Source organism: Castor canadensis, chromosome 11, assembly GCF_047511655.1.
Source record: "Castor canadensis chromosome 11, mCasCan1.hap1v2, whole genome shotgun sequence".
In the NCBI taxonomy this organism is placed as follows: domain Eukaryota; kingdom Metazoa; phylum Chordata; class Mammalia; order Rodentia; family Castoridae; genus Castor; species Castor canadensis.
Window position 1 is genome coordinate 99810216 of NC_133396.1, and position 19624 is coordinate 99829839.

Here is a 19624-nt window from a genome sequence, read left to right on the forward strand (position 1 = left end):
AAAGAAAGAAAAAGTTAATTATCAGAAAAAATAATATTAGAACCCGAACTTCAAAAATGCAGTTAATAAAATTAAAAAGCAATTCTAGTTTCCATAATGGTGGAACAGACCACTCCACAGATCCCAACTATAAACTCTGGCCTAAGTTTTCTTTTTGAAAGCTGTTTGAAGACACTGGAGGGGAATCAAATCAGACAGAAAATCAAAGAGGAATCAAGCCCTGGAAGAAGGAACCAGGGAGGGTAAAATCCCCCCCCACCCCACCAGCCACACTCAGACATAAACTCAGGCAGAAAACAGCAGTCTTACTGGTCTAGTGCATCAGGATGGAATTTAGAGCTGCCTGCTTTGAAAGTGTAATTCAGAAAGGAAGGAGCCAGGTGGGGGGAATCAAATCTGCAGAGAATTCTCCTTAACTCCTTGCCTGGCCTCTGAAGTAGACACTCCAGGGTGAAAATCATAGCTCCAAGACTGAAGTAGATTTCAGAGGCTGCCCAGACAGAGGAGACAGAAAAACACTGGGAACAGCATAAACATTCAAAAATAGATTTGCGAAAGAAATTTTGATGTAGCCAAATAGCATAACACAATAAGTGGCTAGAAGGATGTTTCAGGCTAATGTTTAATGAATGTAGAACTTGTTACATTTCTAAGTAAAAAGTCAGTGGGGTTAAAAAAACATGTCAATATGGGAAATCTATATTTCTCACTCAATTTTACTGCAAACCTAAGACAGGTTTTTTAAAAAGACAGCCTATCAAAAAATAAAAGGCAATATGCACAGTTTTATTCCAACTTTACTTTTGAAACACTAAAAAAAAGAAACAGCAAGGACAGCTGGGGACGTAACTCAATGGTGTGCAACAGGAGCCCAACACTGGAGGGAAAAAAATGCAAAAGAGATACACAGGAAAATATTAACAGGGTTTCTCTGGATGGTGGCTACATGGGTGGGTGCCTTTTATTTGTTTGCAATTTCCTTATTATTCTCTTATTTCTTTTGTGCAAGGACTTTGTATAACTCTTCCATACAGGAAAACTAGTTTTTTCTTTTAAGAAAAAAAAAGCATATTCTATGTGCCAGATTCTTTCACCCTCAAAACAACCACTCAGAATAGGTACAGTTATTACCATTATATATATATTAGATGATGAAACAGAGGCGCAGAAAGATTGAATACTTGGCCAAGGTTAAAGAGCTAGTTAAGTGGAAGAGTTGAAATTCAAAGTCTGACTGTAAAAGTCACACTCTTTCCTAGTACAGGACTCTACTTCAAAGGACTTTAGAGCCACAAAGACCCTCAAAGACTATGGAGTTTAAAGTGCTCCTCGGTTTTAATGAGGAAGAAACCAAGTCTAGAAAAGTGAAATGACTTGCCCCAAAGCAAACCATTCGTTAGTAGTTAAAAAAAACCAACAGCAACCACGAACAAAACAAAAAGCCAGGCCTCCTAATTGCCAGACCAGTGCTCCTTTCTGTGCATGGTTTAGGCATGAAATCTTTTTTAATCCCCGTCACCCATGGCAGGGGTGGTTGTTTCCCAAGTCTGCACACCTAGTGCAGAATGGAGTGCAAAGAGTGCAGACTTGATTACTTGGGGTGCCCACTGCAGAAGAGCAGCGAACATGGGAGAAAGGTAGCACCATCCCCCGCTGATGGCAAGGAAGAAAGATGGGAATCCAGAAGCCAGGGCTCAGGCACAACCTGAATTCTAGGATGGCCTTCCTGTGAGCATCAGGGGGTCCTGGTAAAACAATAAACCCCATAGCAGACCCATTCAGTGGCGAATGAGAAGAAAATTCGCTTACTGGATTCATCACCCATCACCTTAAGACACAGCCAGAGTTAAAATAACTGCACCCATTCTTTCCCTTGCCCTAAGTCCACGAACTTCTTTACACAAAGACATGATCTTGGAACCGAAACTTCTAAGTTACTTAAGAATGATGTGCATTTAAACCTCCTAAGACTCATCAAAGGAGTGCTGAAAGGAAAAAAAAAAAACAAACACGCCCAGTCTCCCCGTCGGGGAATCGAACCCCGGTCTCCCGCGTGACAGGCGGGGATACTCACCACTATACTAACGAGGACAACCGCGATCTCTGCTTCTAAATTACTACCTAGGAAAGTTATTGCTACGTTATCTGTGCAACAAAAAAGTTGCCAGTTGCAGGCAAAATTGTGCTTTCACTATCTAGATCTGCACGTTACAATAGAAACATCGTACGAAGCCACAAGTAAGTTTTACTTTTCTAATAGCCAAATTACAGAATAAAAACAAATATAATAATTTTAATATTAAATTTTATTTAATCTGGTATATCAAAAATATTTCGAAATGTAATCAATAATAAAATATCACTAATTGGCCATGTTTTTTCTTACATCTTCAAAATCTGAAATGCATTTTACACTTTGAGCATTTTACACTTCAACTGGGACGTTAAATCTTCTATAGGAAACACAACCAGTACTTAAATTTCACAAAATTTTCAATCGAAAAAGTAGACTCAAATGTCCAGGTTTTTCCAAACGTACTTAAATGTTTTCCGGTAGCTGAACTGAGTATCCGTTTTAAAATTTCCACTTACCTAGTAATTTCCCTTAGTGTATTTTTCAGTTAATTTGTAAATGAAAATTAAGTTTAAAAATGCGGTCTTTAGGCGCATGCGCCAATTATGAATTCTCCACAGTTCATAGCCACCATACGAACCTCACATATAAAGACATATCGCCCCTTTCCGAGATTAACATTCAAACAAGAGATCTCAGAAGATCCCAAAGATTCCCGAACAATTGGAAGTTTAAGGAAGTGAGGAAGGTGGGGTGAGAAACGGGTGGAGAAGTAATCCTTAATAATCTAATCCGGTCAAAACGCAAATCGGCAGAGAAAATGCCTAGGGGTTACACCCCAAAGTGGTGGAAAAAGTGATACAGGTATTTCCTGCTTGAATTTAAGTCGCTGTCCCGCTAGTAGTCAGAAATATATTACTGGCAGGGGGGAAAAAAAAAAAACCCGAATGCGTTGGCCGGGAATCGAACCCGGGTCAACTGCTTGGAAGGCAGCTATGCTCACCACTATACCACCAACGCTTCTCTCTTTTATCGCTTCGGAATTATGCATTTAAGAAAAGTAAAAGTAATGAACTTGCTAGCGCCTGCTGTCGGTGTTTGGCATTCATGATCCCTGAGTGGGAGCGCAAAAGCCACTCCAGACTGAGAACCACAAGTCTGGGACCGCGCTCCCTGGCGACAAACAGGGGCTTAGTTCGACGAAACATTTTTCCTCCGGCTTCCCTCACAGCCCGACTCCAGCTCTCAGCTCCATGAAGCCCTGCACTGGGATGCACCGGGTGTCGGATTCCGTAACAGAGATTTAGGGAGGAGGCTGCGAGGGAAATTGACCGGTACCAGATCCACTGGCCTGGCTTGGCCTCTCTGGAGAAACTGAGGCTCGCTCGAAAGGCGCTAAAGAGATTTAAGAATTAAGATGAAGTAGGTGAGGAAGTAGGAAAGAGATGTCGGTGACAGGTTTTTTTCCTGCTTTGCAAAATTCAGGTAGAGTTTATTTGAAACACGGCATTATTATGACTAATACGTTCTATCACTGTATGACACTGCAAGTAATGACAAAGCGAGCACAGCTATCTGATAAACTTAAAGGAAAATTAAGAAAGGATGCAATTCCGTGTCAGGATGGCCGAGCGGTCTAAGGCGCTGCGTTCAGGTCGCAGTCTCCCCTGGAGGCGTGGGTTCAAATCCCACTTCTGACAAAATGGTACTTTTACTCTTGCTCCTTTTCCCCCCCTGTGAAACCATCAAGCAAATGCAGTTGAATTTTTGGAGAAAGGAATGTCGATGAACACTCTTTAATCTTGAGACACTACCTATATGAAGATTATTTGTGCTTCCCTGTAAATACAGTACTAAACCTATTCTATTATACCTAGGGGGCTGTCTGGAATCAGAAAGCAGTTGAAACTCACATCTATCCCTAACTATGAAATTTTTTTTGCTGCAGCTTCCCAGGGCCTGTTTATCTTTTATCTGACAACAATGTATCCAACCCTTTCCATATGTTCAGCACACTAAGGCAAGTACATATCAAAGTCTTCTCTGCCCAAGTGACACAGAACATGGGAAAACCAACACAGGGTCTCTTAATTTGCTATAATTAGCATAATTATTTTAATACCAAGGCAGTATTGTCAAACTTTGCCAAGCATGAGTTTCTCCATGGCCTTACTCTCCCCATCCCACCACCAATTCTAATTCAGTAGCTTTGCTTTTTCACATCATAAAGAGAAATTAATGGACCAAATGCAAAACTGGTAACAAAAACAAACTTATCACTAGAGTTCATTGCTTCAAGAAATCCTTTTTCTAAGAAGTTCACAAATAAACTGCTTTCTGATTTGGCAGAAGCTAGGTATGAAAAAAGACTTGCTCTGGGAAGAGAGGGAGAGCTGTTAAGAAGTTGAATCCAGTAGGTCCATAGGGTGAGGATGGAAATGTTCACCTTTAGGCTGATCAATGAAAGTTTGCCAGACAGACTGCATTCTCTGTCATTTACTAGACTGTGACCTTGGAAATGCATTTGACCCTTCTGAGTCTTAGTTTGCTTCTCAGTAAAATGGATATAAGAATGAATTGAGACAGCCTTGAACTCCATTAGAAATTAAAGATTTCATGCCCCACCTCAGACTTACTGAGTCTGCCTTTAGAGATTCCCAGGTGATTCAAATGCATATGAAAGTATCAAAAGACTTATTCTATCTATCTATGTGCAGGTTCCTTCAATGTGAAGCTGACTGCATAGCACTTGGGTCAGGTGCAGAAAAAAAGGCAGCTAAAAATGTGAAGTGACATCCATCCAGGGATGAGTGGATTGTTAAATGCAACCTCCTTTCTACCTGCCAAAGACCACTAAGGGAAATATATTATGGCATTGCTCTGGCCATGCCCACTTTTATTTCTGTGCTCATATGATAGAAACTGCATGGACTGGATTAGTTGGGAACTAACTCATGTACATTTATCCTTGCTGGTACGTTGTCATTTACTTAAATGGCAGCAGAAGTGAGCCTGAGGATATTTTACAGGTTCAGCCACCTGTTATCAAAAACGCACAACTGTTCATTTAATGATGTAAGTACACAATAATGTATTTTTTTTCCTCTCAGGACTCAGCAAATGGCTGTATTCTATAGGAATAATATATCCAACTTTACAGTATCTGCGTGAAGTTTTGGTAATATGTAGAGTTATGACCTATTTGTGAAGTGACATGCTCAAACTTTAGAAGCAGGCAGATTAGGATTCTTTTTTATTTTTATTTTTATTTATTTATTTATTTACTGTGGTACTGGGGGTTGAACTCAGAGTTCACACTTGCTACATATGTGATCTACCACTTGAGCCATGTCCCCAAGACAAGATTCTTAATCCCAGCCTTCCCATCTCTACCCACATTTAGTACATAAATGACCCTGAGAAGTTGCTTGATCTCTTTGAACTTCAGAATCCCTGTCTTCAAAAAAAAAGAATAATGCCCTATGACATGCTAGTAGGATTAAATTAGGCATATTAAGGACCTGTTACCTAGGAGACACTCAACTAATTATTAGTAGTAGCTAATATTTGTTGATAATGTATTACATGTTTAACACTCTTTTTTACCTCTTTATATATTAGTTGAACCCTTGAAGCAACACTGAGGTAATGTTATCATCATCACCCCCAACTGTTGTGGGGCTCTCAGGTTCAGCAACTTTATTCTTCAGGAACAATATGTTCAATTTCACATTATCTGGGGGAAGGTCTGGAAACATGGAGAACACAAGAATTGACGTTTGGAGAACTTAAGCTGCACAGTATAGAGTCTGAGAATCCAATGCTACACTGTCACTGTTGTTGTCATTCTCCTCCAACCCCTCAGCAGAAACCAGTGACCTTCTCTGTCATAGACAAGGTCAACAGTAACTTCAGCCACACCCCCAGATCTACTTAATATCTACATTCCCCAGAGTCCAAGACTTGGGGGGTCTTGTCTACAAAAGAAAAATGGATAAAGTGACAGGATCAGAAACAGCTAAGAAGGATGTAAACTATTTGTATTATTAATACACAGGCTAACCAAATACACTAGACTCACAATAATCTTTACCTTACGGTCATACTGGGCATATTGCCAGTACTTAAGTTAAGCCTTCCATTCTCTGCTTTTTCAACCCCATCTCTCTCCCTCCCTTTTCCTGCCCTATAAGCACAACCCTCTTCTATCAGCCCTCACACTTTGCTGTTCTCTCCCTTATCCTGTTTTCCCATTTAGGAATCTAGTATGTAGCCTTGTGAATTTTCTTCACATACCTTCTACTGCACCTGCTCCAACATTTTCAGCCTCTGAAAGCCAAGCCCCATCATGTACTTTATTGTTGAAATGAAAACCAAGGTTTTGCAGGGCGCCAATGGCTCATGTGTTTAATCCTAACTACTCAGGAAGCAGAGATCATTAAGATCAAGGTTGGAAGCCAGTCTGGGAAAACAGTTTGGAGAGCAAAAAGTGGGGGGGAGGGTGCTGGTGGAGTGGTTCAAGGTGAAGGCCCTGAATTCAAAGCTCAGTACCACAACAAAAAAACAAACAAAAAAACCAAGAAGGTTTTGTAAAAAGTTTATTTAAAACTACAGTTGTATTTCACATAACAGTATCCATACATGCAAGTAACAATATACACAAAATGTAGGCGAAAGCAAATGTTAATAATAAATTATGACTTCTGCTTGTTTGAAATGAGAGAAGTTGATTAAAAAAAAAAAAGTCAGTGACAAAGACCTCAGTTACAAAATACAGTAAGAAGAAAGTTCGAAGTTTTGGGAGCAAGACACCTATCCCAACCCATGCAGGATTAGGGTAGACAGTCTAAAAGTCCAATAAGCCCAGCCCTTACAGGGACAAGTCACAGAAGACTTATCATGAGTTGTCATTCAGTCAACCTCCTCAATGATGGGGCCGGTATTGGGCCTCCCCTGGCGGGCTTGAGCTCCACAACTGCTGCCCCCAGGAACATCAGGCTGCCGGTAGAGCCTGGAGAAGATGGGGCAACACATTTGCTCCAGCTCACTCTTCTGATGCTCATACTCCTCTTTTTCTGCCAACTGGTTGTGATCCAGCCAGGCGAGGACTTCTTGACACTTATCTTGCACTTTTCGGCTGTCCTCTTCAGGAATCTTGTCTCTAAGTCTTTCCTCTTGCAAGGAGCCCTTTACATGGAAGACATAAGCCTCCAGGGAGTTTTTGGCAGCCACCCTGTCCCTCTGGGCCTCATCTTCAGCCTTATACTGCTCGGCCTCATGAACCATCTTCTCCACTTCCTCCTTAGCCAGCCGGCCCTTGTCATTGGTGATGGTGATCTTGTTAGCCTTGCCTGTACTCCTGTCAGTGGCTGTCACACTCAGGATACCATTGGCATCGATTTCAAAGGTTACCTCAATCTGGGGGACTCCGCATGGGGCAGGAGGGATGCCACCGAGCTCAAAGCAGCCCAGCAGGTTGTTGTCCCTGGTCATGACCCTCTCACCCTCGTACACCTGGATTAGAACCCCAGGCTGGTTGTCAGAGTAGGTAGTAAAGGTTTGGGTCTGCTTGGTGGGGATGGTGGCATTCCTCTGGATTAGTGTGGTCATCACCCCTCCTGCTGTCTCTAGCCCTAGGGACAGGGGAGCCACATCCAGCAGCAGGAGATCCTGCACTTTCTCACACTTATCCCCCATCAACACGGCCGCCTGCACGGCAGCCCCATAGGCCACAGCCTCATCGGGGTTGATGCTCTTGTTCAGCTCCCTGCCGTTGAAGAAGTCCTGCAGCAGCTTCTGTACCTTAGGGATGCGGGTGGAACCACCCACCAGGATGACGTCCTGAATCTGGGCCTTGTCCAGCTTGGCATCCCGCAACGCCTTCTCCACCGGCTCTAGGGTGCTGCGGAAGAGGTCTGAGCATAGCTCCTCAAAGCGAGCACGAGTGATGGACGTGTAGAAGTCCACGCCCTCGAACAGGGAGTCGATCTCCAAGGTGGCCTGGGTGCTGGAGGACAGGGTGCGCTTGGCGCGCTCACAGGCGGTGCGCAACCGGCGGAGGGCCCTCTTGTTTCCACTCACATCCTTATGATGCTTCCGCTGGAACGCCTCCATGAAGTAGGTCACCAGCCGGTTGTCGAAGTCCTCTCCGCCCAGGTGAGTGTCTCCAGCCGTGGCCTTCACCTCAAAGACACCGGCGTCGATAGTGAGAACTGACACGTCGAAGGTGCCCCCACCCAGGTCAAAAATGAGCACGTTGCGCTCTCCCTCACCCCGCCGGTCCAGCCCATAGGCGATGGCGGCCGCCGTGGGCTCGTTGATGATCCTAAGCACGTTGAGCCCCGCAATGGCACCTGCGTCCTTGGTGGCCTGACGCTGCGAGTCGTTGAAGTAGGCAGGCACCGTGATCACAGCGTGCTTCACGGGCTGACCCAGGTAGGCCTCGGCTGTCTCCTTCATCTTGCTGAGCACCATGGACGAGATCTCCTCGGGGTAGAACATCTTGTCCTCCCCGCGGTAGGACACGCGCACCTTGGGCTTGCCTCCCTCGTTCACCACTGGGAAAGGCCAGTGCTTCATGTCCGACTGCACCGCCACGTCCGTGAACTTGCGGCCTATTAGCCGTTTGGCATCGAACACAGTGTTGTGCGGGTTCAGAGCCGCCTGACTCTTGGCAGCGTCGCCCACCAGACGCTCGGTGTCGGTAAAAGCTACGTAGCTGGGTGTGGTACGGTTGCCCTGGTCGTTGGCAAGGATTTCCACCTGGCCCCGCTGGAACACGCCCACGCACGAGTACGTGGTGCCCAGATCGATGCCGATGGCCACTTCCCTTGGGGCAGACATGGCTATGGGTTCTAGCGCTGGTGCGGCGCGTCAGCTGCGGGATCAATTGCGCGAGGCTGCAAAAGTTGATGCTGTTCGGTGGCGCAGGGGCGCTCAGCAAAGGCTCCCTCACTTCCTCTCCAGCCAGCCAGCCCGAGATCTGCTCGGCTCCGTTTCCACCGGCTTTTTATCCGGTTGCAAGGGATCCGCCTCCTCCCGCCCCCACCGCCATGAAATTTCCCGCACCTTCTCGGCCCCCGGAGAGCCGCGGATCCCCGCCCGCCCAAGCTGACTCAGCCGAGAGGCGCCGTGCTGACTCTGGGAGAAGGTTCGGGCGGTCTGGCCCAGCGGGGAGGGGAGAAGGGCGGGAGGCGCAGGATGGCTAGGCTAGCCATGTCTGAGTCAGAGTTGCTGAAAAGAAACATGGAGAATGGAGAAAGTTCCAGTTCTTCCTGGTAGGAGCCAATTGAGGCCGTAACCTCACCGACGCGTTCTCCCCGGCTCCAGCTTCCAAGCCTACAGGCTGCCTAAGAGGACCGGTGCGAGTCCAGCGGATCGGGAAAGCCAAAAGCAAATAGACCCACAGCCTCAAACCCATAAGTTTAAGTAGTTGTTTTTTAAGTACGAAAAAAATTCACTCTTGAAACATAGAGGCAATGTTTTTGAAACTGTGACTCAAAAAAGTATCCTGATTCTTTGTGGAATGTGGGCGGAGATTAGAGATGAGGTGAAATGTTCTTGCAGCAAACCATAGTTCATGTTGGCATTGGTGGTTCAGTGGTAGAATTCTCGCCTGCCACGCGGGAGGCCCGGGTTCGATTCCCGGCCAATGCAAGCTTGTTGCCGTTTTCACTTTGATTTGGTATTTTTTAATTCTAGAATTTATCACACTATAATAAACGAACCTTTTGAGTTCTTTGAATTTGGTTGCTACTGTTTCACTGGCTTTTCTTGCCCTGTGGCTATGGCATTAGGCAGCACATCGCAGGGAAGTACAATGTGGTGGGAATGACGCTCCTAGTTTCAAGACCCTTTCCGAGGAGCATCCTCCCTAGACACTCCTTCAAAGGCACAGTATTGAAGGACTGAAGGACGGACTGCGGGAGGTCCCAAAAGGCGATAAGTGGTCAAGGAGACACTTCTCCTCCCTAGGAAACGCCTGTTTGCATCTGAAAGGCATCTCCACCCTCAGGCAATGCAAATAGGCTATAAAACCCCACTCCCCAACCTGACCCAGGGGATCACGGGTTTCCGGGTCCCCCTGCATTCTCCAATATGCAGTCTTTCTCTTCTCTTTTCTCCAACTAAATTCTCTATAAATAAAATCTTCCCCACCTCTGCTGTTAGAGTCTGTCTGTGCTTTCATTCTCAGAGCAGGCTCAAGAACCCTGAGCATCTGAAATTCCTGCGCGTGTCATCCCTTCATCATATTTGGCGACGCAGGAAGGGATCAACCTTCACCTGAGGTCGGTACAGGTTGTGCAAAACTGGGAAAGACTGCCTAGGAATGTGACTGTGAGCATCCGGCACTCCGGTGGAGTCTGTTTTCCAGGAGAGACCCCCCACCACGGCCTAGCTACAGTGGAACTCTCAGGTCGACCTCTCCCTCTCTGTCTTGTTAAGGAGGGTTTCTTCCTTGGGAAACTAAGGAAAAGGTCTGAGCCCACTACAGCTGTCCGCAGGCAATCTGAGGAAACTCAGAGGCCGGGCAGGGGCTTGTACTGCACTGCCAATGCTACGTGGGCGGAACTATATTTAAGTATACCGAGGCTTTTTCTTTTTTCCTCTCCTTAAACACTAACACTCTCTTTCAAGATCTGACCAGCTTAAGGGGAGGTCCGAAAACAGCCGGTGGAAAGGAAAGTTTGTCTTCAAGCCACAAAAGGTGTTCTGGCTGGGGCACTCCCCAGTGTCACCCAAAGGCTGGAAATGCAATTTTCTGACCCCCCCTGAGGCCCCAAAGGCGGCTAAGTCTTGGACCTCTCCAGCCATGTCCGCGGCAAACAGACAATCAGATCTCTCATGCTTTCTTCATGGTTTCCGTGGCCCGAGAGTGGAGGTCACCTCTTGCTTCCAGTGCTCCAGTACTGCCTTTGGGCAGGATCGACCTGGACAGCAGGGGTGATCAATAATCCCTCATGCGTTGAGCCTGGAAACTCTTTTTCCTCAACCCTCAGCCTCTCCTTCCCCTTTCCCAGGCAGTTCAGGATGAGTGTCCCCCTCCCTGCCTTTGCTGTAAATAGCAGTGAGCTTCTTTCTTCAGGGAGTTTGGGAAAAATCCCTACAGGCATCAGAAAGTGCTAGTCTCCAATTTAGGTTTGACTGTCTTTGTCAAGCATCAGATTAACTGGTTAAACAGGTTCCATAGCCTGCCCTGGGGGGGGGGGGACAGTTAAAAGGCAAAAACCTCAGGTCTCCGTTTTTGCCCCTTACCAGAGCAAAAGCCTCCAGATGCTCTCTCTCTCTCCTTCCATAGAAAGCATAAATGCCTCACAGGATATATAGGGGAACAAAAGTCTACTTCATCAAGAGTCCCCATCCATGCCTCTAAAGGGGTCTTCCTTCTGGCCATGCAAGCCCTCTTGGTTACTTTGATAGAGTTACTTTTTAATTACAAGCGTTCAGCTGATAGAGGAGAACTAGGCCTACTTGGGTCACAGGGCAAACAGGCAAGTCAAATAGATGAGAGATTGGTCAAAGATCATCTCAGGGGGGTGGGTACAACTGAGATATCTATCTGTAAATCCTCCATGACTCTATCCACGAGTGGCAGTGGAAGGAGCAAGAGAGAGTGGGACGCCCTCTCCCACTAGAGTTTCTTCTTATCTGGGGACGCTTAGATAAAAGGAGAAACCTCTGTTAAGGTGACCAATTTTCCCTTGTTTCCCTTTTTAGATGGGAAATCAAGCCTCAAGGATCCAGGAAGGATCCCCCCTTGCCTGCTTATTAACTCAAGTTTTACTGCACCCAGGCTTGGCCACAGTATCCTCTGGGAGCTGAGGAAAGATGGCCAGAAGGAGGGAGCATTAATTATAATACCATTCTTCAATTAGATATGTTCTGTAAAAAGGAGGGAAAGTGGACCAAAGTTCCATACGTTCAATTGTTTTTTTTCCTAAGAGACCACCCAGAATGGCTAAACAAATGCAGGCTAGATACCCAGACCATGGTAACCCTTTGCAAAAAGCCCCCAAACTCCCTTGAGCAAAAAAAAAAAAAAAAAACCCATCTAATGCTCCATCAGCTACCCCTCTTCCCCCTTACCCAGCTACCTCACCTCATACACTAGACACTGTCCCACAGGACTCAACCCCCTCCAGTTAATTCCTAGAGGGGACAGAGCTCATGTTCCTTTTAGAGTGAATGAACTTAATGAAATAAAAAAGGATTTAGGAAATTACACAGAAAATCCAGATCAGTACATCCAGGCATTTAGAGAAGTCAGCCAAAACTTTGAACTGAGCTGGAAAGATGTAATGCTATTGCTATCTCAGACCCTCACTTCTCTGGAGAAACAGCGGGTTCTAGATCAGGCAGTCACAGCTGGAGACAATTATCACTTAGATAAAAGTGGCCCTACAGGCCTGTCTCCTACTGGGCCCTCACAGGAAGAGGAGGGGGAGGGAGAAGAAAGACAAAGACATTGGATATCTAGAAGGGAGCCTCGATTCCCAATTCCAACAGGAGATCAGGCAGTGCCTAGGTATGACCCTAAGTGGGACCCTGAAAATGACAAGGAAGAATGGAGTCATAACCATTTCATCCACTGCATTCTTGAGGGACTAAGGAGTGCCAAGGTAAAACCTCTTAATTACTCCCAAGTCAGAGCTGTACAGCAAGGACCCTTAGAAACTCCAGTAGCTTTCCTACAGGGACTTAAGGATGCTTTACAAAAGCATACCAACATTATACCAGAGTCACAGGAAGAGGAAATCATCCTAAAAGATAAATTTCTAACATGGTCAGCACCAGATATCCGTAAAAAGCTTCAGAAATTGGTGGCTGAAGGGAGCAGAGATCTGGACCGATTGGTCCGTGTAGCCACATCTGTATACTATAACAGGGACTTAGAAAAAGAAAGGAAGGACCTGGAAAGGGAAAAGAGAAAGGATAAGCGGCAGGAGGCTCTGATCACAGTGCTCCGAGAGGCTCCTCCTGGACAAAGTCCAAACCTGAGGACATGCTTTCAATGTGGACAGACAGGCCATTTTAGGAGGGAGTGCCCCCAGAGAAAGCTACCTCCAGGACCCTGCCCCATTTGTCGGGGAAAACATTGGAAGGCACACTGTCCCCAGTTCTCAGGGGAACAGAGGTCAGAGCCTCCCACCCAATGACGGGTCCCAGGGCCTCCCATACAGGCTTCTGTAACCACTGTAAAAGCAGAAGGGCCCCAAATTAAGCACAAGTTCAGCCTCATCAATACTGGAGCCAACATCTCAGCTATTCCTTTCTCTCCTGGACCTGGTCCTCCAAAAAACTTACTGTTTGAGGCATATCAGGCCAGCCTCTAGAACATTATTTCACTCAGCCTTTAGCCTGCTCCTGGGGAGATTTCCATTTCTGTCACTCCTTTTTAATTGTCCCAGAAACCCCTACTCCTCTGCTAGGGCAAGACCTTCTATCCAAATTGGGGGTACAGCTACTTTTACCCTCAGGAGAGTACTTTTGCTTGCCCCTAATAGAGGAACAAGTAGACCCCACAGTGTGGACAGATGGACACATTGTGGGATGGGCATGAACAGCTGCCCCAGTCCTAATTCATCTCAAGGACCCCTCCTGGTTTCCCCATCAAAAACCAATATCCTTTAAAGCCAGAAGTTAAGGAGGGGCTAATTCCCATAATCAAAGAATTAAAGAGACAGGGACTGCTAATAGAATGCTCCAGCCTGTATAATACTCCTATTCTTGGTGTTAGGAAGGGACCTAACAAATGGAGGCTAGTCCAGGATCTCCGCCTGATCAACAAAGCAGTAGTGCCTCTCATGTAGTTCCAAATCCCCATATGCTTTTAGCCCAAATACCTCAGGGTACTACTTACTACTCTGTCCTGGATTTAAAAGTTGCCTTCTTTTGCATCCCTTACACCCTAAAAGTCAATCTATCTTTGCCTTTGAGGACCCCACAAGAAAGTCTGGACAGGTCACTTGGACTGTCCTCCCTCAGGGATTCAGAGACAGCCTCCACCTCTTTGGGTTAGCTCTAACCCAAGACTTGGCAGAATGGCAATACCCACAAGCTACTCTGCTACAATATGTAGATGACCTCCTGCTCTGTGGACCAAATAAGCCTGTCATTTCATGAGCCACTGAGTCCTTACTAAACTTCTTAGCAGATAGAGGTTATAAGATCTCTAAAGAAAAAGCCCAATTGTGTCAGTCTAGGGTTACATATTTAGGTCTTGTCCTGGAGAAAGACATGAGGTCTCTAGGAGAAGACAGAATCCGTCCAATCCTGATGTTTCTTCTACCTAAAACTCTAAAACAATTGAGGGCCTTTTTGGGGGTCACAGGATACTGTAGAATTTGGATCCTGGGATATGCAGATCTAGCCAGGCCTTTATATCAAATCCTTAAGGAAGCACAGAAGTATACCCAGCCCTTTATTGAATGGGATGACAAGTCAGAAAATGCATTCCACAGGTTAAAGAAGGCTTTTATGACAGCTCCCACCCTGGGTCTCCCAGTACAAGACAAGTTTCAATTATATGTCTATGAAAAGGGAGGACTGGCCTTGGGCGTGGTGACTCAGCTCCGGGGCATCACTCCCAGCCAGTAGGCTACTGAAGCAAAGAGTTAGATCAGGTAGCCAAGGGATGGCCAGGATGCCTCAGAGCAATGGCTGCAGTAAGCCTTCTACTGCCTGAAGCTCAGAAACTTATCCTAAACCGCCCCCTAACAGTTTATACCCCACACGACCTAGGGGGAATTTTAAACTCAAAAGGAGAACTTCGGCTATCTGACAGCCGTCTACTTAAATATCAGGCCCAGCTTCTGGGAGGGACAGAAATAACTTTAAGGACCAGTCAGAGCCTAAATCCTTCATCCCTTCTACCAGAGACAGAGGGAAATCCTGAGCATTTATGTGAGGAGGTACTTATGGAAAATTATGCTGCCTGACCTGACTTAACTGATCAGCCCTTTAAAAACCCAGATCTAGAATTATACACTGGTGGCAGTTCCTTTGTCAAGAATGGTGTCAGACATACAGAGTTTACAGTTGTGACAGAATTTGGCATCCTCAAATCAGGTCCTCTTCCTCCTAACACAAGTGCTCAATTGGCAGAATTAGTGGCCCTAATAGAAGCCCTAAGACTGTCAAAAGAACAGAGTTAACATCTATACAAATTCTAAGTATGCCTTCCTGATCCTGCATGCTCATGCAGCCATCTGGAAGGAAAGAGTGTTAGGAACAGGAATCCTATTCCCCCGAGAGACAGAGAGCCAGGTGTGAATGCAATCAACAAAGCAGAGTTTATTGGGCTGGCTAGCCAGGGTCGAGCTCCCACACGGACACGCAGGACCGGTTAGGAAAACACGACCCTGAGCCTCTTTAGGGGAAATCTTATATACACCACTACCTGCCGTTACAGCAAAAGCCCGCGCAGCACTTAACCAATGATTTTGTAACACAGAGTAAAAGGTCAGCAGTTGCGCACGTATTTTCGTTATCAACATTGAGCAAGCAGGCAGAGCACATCTTGCAGGTACATCCCGTCACCTTTCGCAACCTTCTCACATTCCTCACATTCTATATCCCCGAGCCGAGCCCTGCTGCCCTGCTTATCTTATTGAAAGGAATATGAGGTCTCAGCGGGCCCCAACCCCCTTGTTGGAGAAACCAGTACCAAACATCCCATGTAGATAAGATAAGCAATGAGGCAGGGCTCAGTTAGGGCATATAGAATGTGAGGAATGCAAGATGTGAGATACGAGCAAGATGTGAGATACGAGCAAGATGTGAGGTACGAGCAAGATGTGAAGTACGTGCAGGATGTGCTCTGCCTGCTTGTCTAATGTTGATAACAAAAATATGCACGCCACTGCAGTCTATATAAGATTTCCCCCTAAGAGGCTCAGGGTCTTGCTTTCCTAACCGGTCCTGCGTGTCCGTGTGGGAGCTCGACCCTGGCTAGCCAGTCCAATAAACTCTGCTTTGTTGATTGCATTCACGCCTGGCTCTCTGTCTCTCGGGGGAATAGGATTCCGGGTCCTAACATTTGGAGGTCCCACCGAGATTTCATTTTCTCGAGAGACAGAACCTGCCTGCGAGAAAGCAGGGGCGATCCCAAGTCCTAGGCGTTGGGAGGGGATCCCAGACCCTCATTTGGAGGAACTTGAGTGTTCCATTTGGGCCGCGGCGGGGATTCGGCCAATCCCCAGGGAGATTCATTCTGGGAATCTCGCAAGGAGGACCACAGGGTCCTATTGGGAGAGGCTTTCCTCTCATTTGGGCTCGAGCATTTTAGGAACCCTGGCGCCAGGTGAAGAACTAATTGAGCTAGTCGACCGACCACCCGTCAAGTGGACGCCTTTCGGCCTGATATCCCAGTTGGACGGTGAGGAGGTTGAATGGGGTGCGCACCAGTGTGAGAGAAGGACCGGTCCGAGCGAGTGCTGGAGAGTGTTGTGTGTGTGTGGAATTATTGTTGCCTTTACCTTTTTTGTTCTATCTCTCTTGGTGTTTGAGTCTCCTTCCACAATGGGACAGGGACAAACAACCCCAAAGTCTCTGATCCTTTCTCACTTTCCAGAAGTTAAAGAAAGGGCCTTAAATGCGGGTCTGGTCATCAAGAAAGGTAAGTTCGACACCTTTTGTTCTGCAGAGTGGCCCACCTTTGGAGTCGGGTGGCCCATTCAAGGTTCCCTCTCCCTAGACCTGATCACTAAGGTTAAAGCAGTCATTTTTCAGCCAGACAATCGAGGCCATCCAGACCAAGTTTCTTACATTTTGGTTTGGGAGGATCTGGTGAGGAACCCTCCCCCTTGGTTAACAGTTTTTCTGACCCACCCCTCCAGTTCGGCCCCCGGGGCTAAAACCCCAGTCACGCCCGCCTTGGTCATAAAGGAGGAGGAAAAACTTCCTCTTCCCACCTTGACCGGTCCTCAAATTAGGGCATCTCCTTCACCATCTCCGGTCTTACCAGAGAGTTCCCCCCTTTACCCATCCCTCGCAGGGGCAGAGGAAGATCGGCCGCCTCCATACGTGACTCCCCCTGGCCAAGCCAGTGCCCCGGAGGAGGAAATTTCCTCATCCTCCTCAACAGGACTGGCAGCAGGAGGAGGAATGGGTCGAAGACTTCGCCCCCGAGGGATCCGGGAAAGGGAGGGGGAAGACGGGCCCCCCTCATCAACACAGGGGGAGGAAACTGTCCCTACACTTCCAGTCCGGATGGTGGGCCAAGGGGGACCGGGAGGAGGGCAACAGTTTCAGTACTGGCCCTTCTCCTCCAGTGATCTATATAACTGGAGGACGCAGAACCCGCCCTTTTCTGAAGACCCCAAGTGTCTCATAGATCTCCTGGAGTCCATCATGCATACACACCGCCCCACTTGGGATGACTGTCATCAGCTGCTCAATACTCTTTTTACGACGGAGGAACGAGAGCGCATCCTCAACGAAGCGAGGAAGAATGTCTTGGGGGATAATGGGAGACCCACAACTCTCCAACCGGCCATAGACGAGGCTTTTCCCCTACGCCGGCCTGATTGGGATTTCGGGACCGCAGAAGGTAGGGAGCGTCTTCGGATCTACCGCCAGACTCTTATGGCCGGTCTCCGAGCGGCCGCTAAAAGGCCCACCAATTTTGCAAAAGTAAAAGCAGTCATTCAAGGGGAAAACGAAAGCCCAGCCGGTTTCTTAGAGCGCCTCTATGAGGCATACCGTCAGTACACCCCGATTGACCCTGAGGCGGACCTCCACCGGTCTGCTGTGGTACTCTCATTCATTAATCAGGCAGCCCCAGACATTAGGAGAAAACTCAATAAACAGGAAAACTTAGGGGAGATGACTATAAGGGAAATGCTACAGGTAGCAGAAAAGGTCTTTACCGCTAGGGAAACTCCAGAAGAAAGGGAGGAAAGACAGAGAAAGGAAGACAGGGAAGCCCAGGAGAAATTGAGAAAGGAGGACCGGGAGTTCCAGGCTAAGGAAAACCGAAAGCAACAGAGAGAAATGGCTCGTATTTTCCTAGCGGGTGTCCGGGACCAACCCAGAGGAGGGGGCCACGCCAGGACCCCGGATAAGGAACACTGTTTTTACTGTAAGGAAACGGGGCATTGGAAGAGAGAATGTCCTAAGTTAAAGGGAAGAAGAGGGTTTGGAAGGAGACCGGGGGAAAACAGGGAAAGGGAACGAGCAGTAGAGCAGGCCAGAGTCCTACTAGCCGGAGAAGAGGACTGAAGGAGACGGGGCTCAGACCCCCTCCCCGAGTCCTGGGTAACAATGCATGTGGAGGGGAAGCCGATGGGGTTCATGGTGGATACCGGCGCCCAATATTCGGTTTTAAACAAGGCACATGGACCTTTGAACAAGGCACGAACAAGTGTTGTTCAGGGGGCCACCGGTACGCAGTTATGTACATGGACTACCAAAAGAAAGGTGAACTTAGGAAAACACCAGGTCACACACTCCTTCTTGGTCGTCCCTGAGAGCCCCGCTCCCCTGCTCGGACGGGACCTACTCACCAAAATAGGGGCCCATATCCATTTTGAACCAGATGGAATAATTGTGACTGATCGAGAAGGGAGCCCGATTCATGTCTTGTCCCTATCATTGGCTGACGAGCATCGTCTGTTTGAGTCAACAGGAACCAGGAGGGGACATGACTCATTGGGTAAAAAGATTTCCCACGGCCTGGGCGGAGACTGCGGGAACCGGCCTCGCCAAACACCTCCCGCCCGTAGTTATACAATTGAAGGCTTCTGCTCTCCCCATTCGGGTGAAACAGTATCCTATGCCTGAGGAGGCCCGAAGAGGCATAGCCCCTCATATCCACAGGCTAATAAAGGAAGGAGTACTGCGACCTTGTCAGTCTGCCTGGAATACTCCTCTGCTCCCCGTCCGAAAGCCGGGAAGCGGGGACTATAGGCCTGTGCAAGACCTACGAAAGGTAAACGAGCGGACGGAGGACATTCATCCCACCGTTCCAAATCCCTATACCTTGCTCAGCCACCTACCCCCCTCGCAAGTATGGTATACAACCCTTGATTTGAAAGATGCTTTCTTCAGCATTCCATTGTCAGAAATTAGTCAGCCGCTATTTGCTTTCGAATGGCAAGAAGATGGGGGCCAATCCGGACAGCTCACTTGGACCAGACTGCCGCAAGGATTTAAAAACTCTCCCACCCTGTTTAATGAGGCCCTGAGCCAGGACCTGGAACCTTTTCGTCGGAGCCACCCACGAGTCACTCTATTACAGTATGTTGATGACTTACTGTTAGCGGCAGAAACCCGAGAGGAGTGCATCAAGGCTACTGAACACCTGCTAACGGAATTAGGTGAGCTGGGGTATCGGGCAAGTGCCAAGAAAACTCACATCTGTAAAAGGTCAGTGACGTATTTGGGTTATCGGATTGCAGATGGGGCAAGGTGGCTGACTGATGCCATGAAACAGACTATTCTGGCTATCCCATCCCCGACATCCACTAGGGGGGTGAGAGAATTCCTGGGCTCCGCGGGGTTCTGTAGACTCTGGATTCCAGGATTTGCGGAAATAGCCAGACCCCTATA

The 19624-nt window shown here is 47.4% G+C and overlaps 2 protein-coding genes and 4 non-coding genes across 6 annotated transcripts in view; 3 read left to right on the forward strand and 3 right to left on the reverse strand.

Annotated features, from left to right (window-relative positions):
* Window positions 1–19624, forward strand: part of Apoa2 (apolipoprotein A2) — a 450260-nt gene that overhangs the window by 38029 nt on the left and 392607 nt on the right. The window lies entirely within an intron of this gene.
* On the reverse strand, window positions 2020–2091 carry Trnad-guc (transfer RNA aspartic acid (anticodon GUC)). Its single transcript has one exon. It is a non-coding gene; the product is annotated as a tRNA-Asp (tRNA).
* On the reverse strand, window positions 3023–3094 carry Trnag-ucc (transfer RNA glycine (anticodon UCC)). Its single transcript has one exon. It is a non-coding gene; the product is annotated as a tRNA-Gly (tRNA).
* Window positions 3692–3774, forward strand: Trnal-cag (transfer RNA leucine (anticodon CAG)). Its single transcript has one exon. It is a non-coding gene; the product is annotated as a tRNA-Leu (tRNA).
* Hspa6 (heat shock protein family A (Hsp70) member 6) lies at window positions 6660–9532 on the reverse strand. Its single transcript, XM_020174850.2, has one exon. It carries the CDS (start codon window positions 8915–8917, stop codon window positions 6986–6988), a length of 1932 nt encoding a protein of 643 aa, XP_020030439.1. The 5' UTR covers window positions 8918–9532; the 3' UTR covers window positions 6660–6985.
* Window positions 9660–9730, forward strand: Trnag-gcc (transfer RNA glycine (anticodon GCC)). Its single transcript has one exon. It is a non-coding gene; the product is annotated as a tRNA-Gly (tRNA).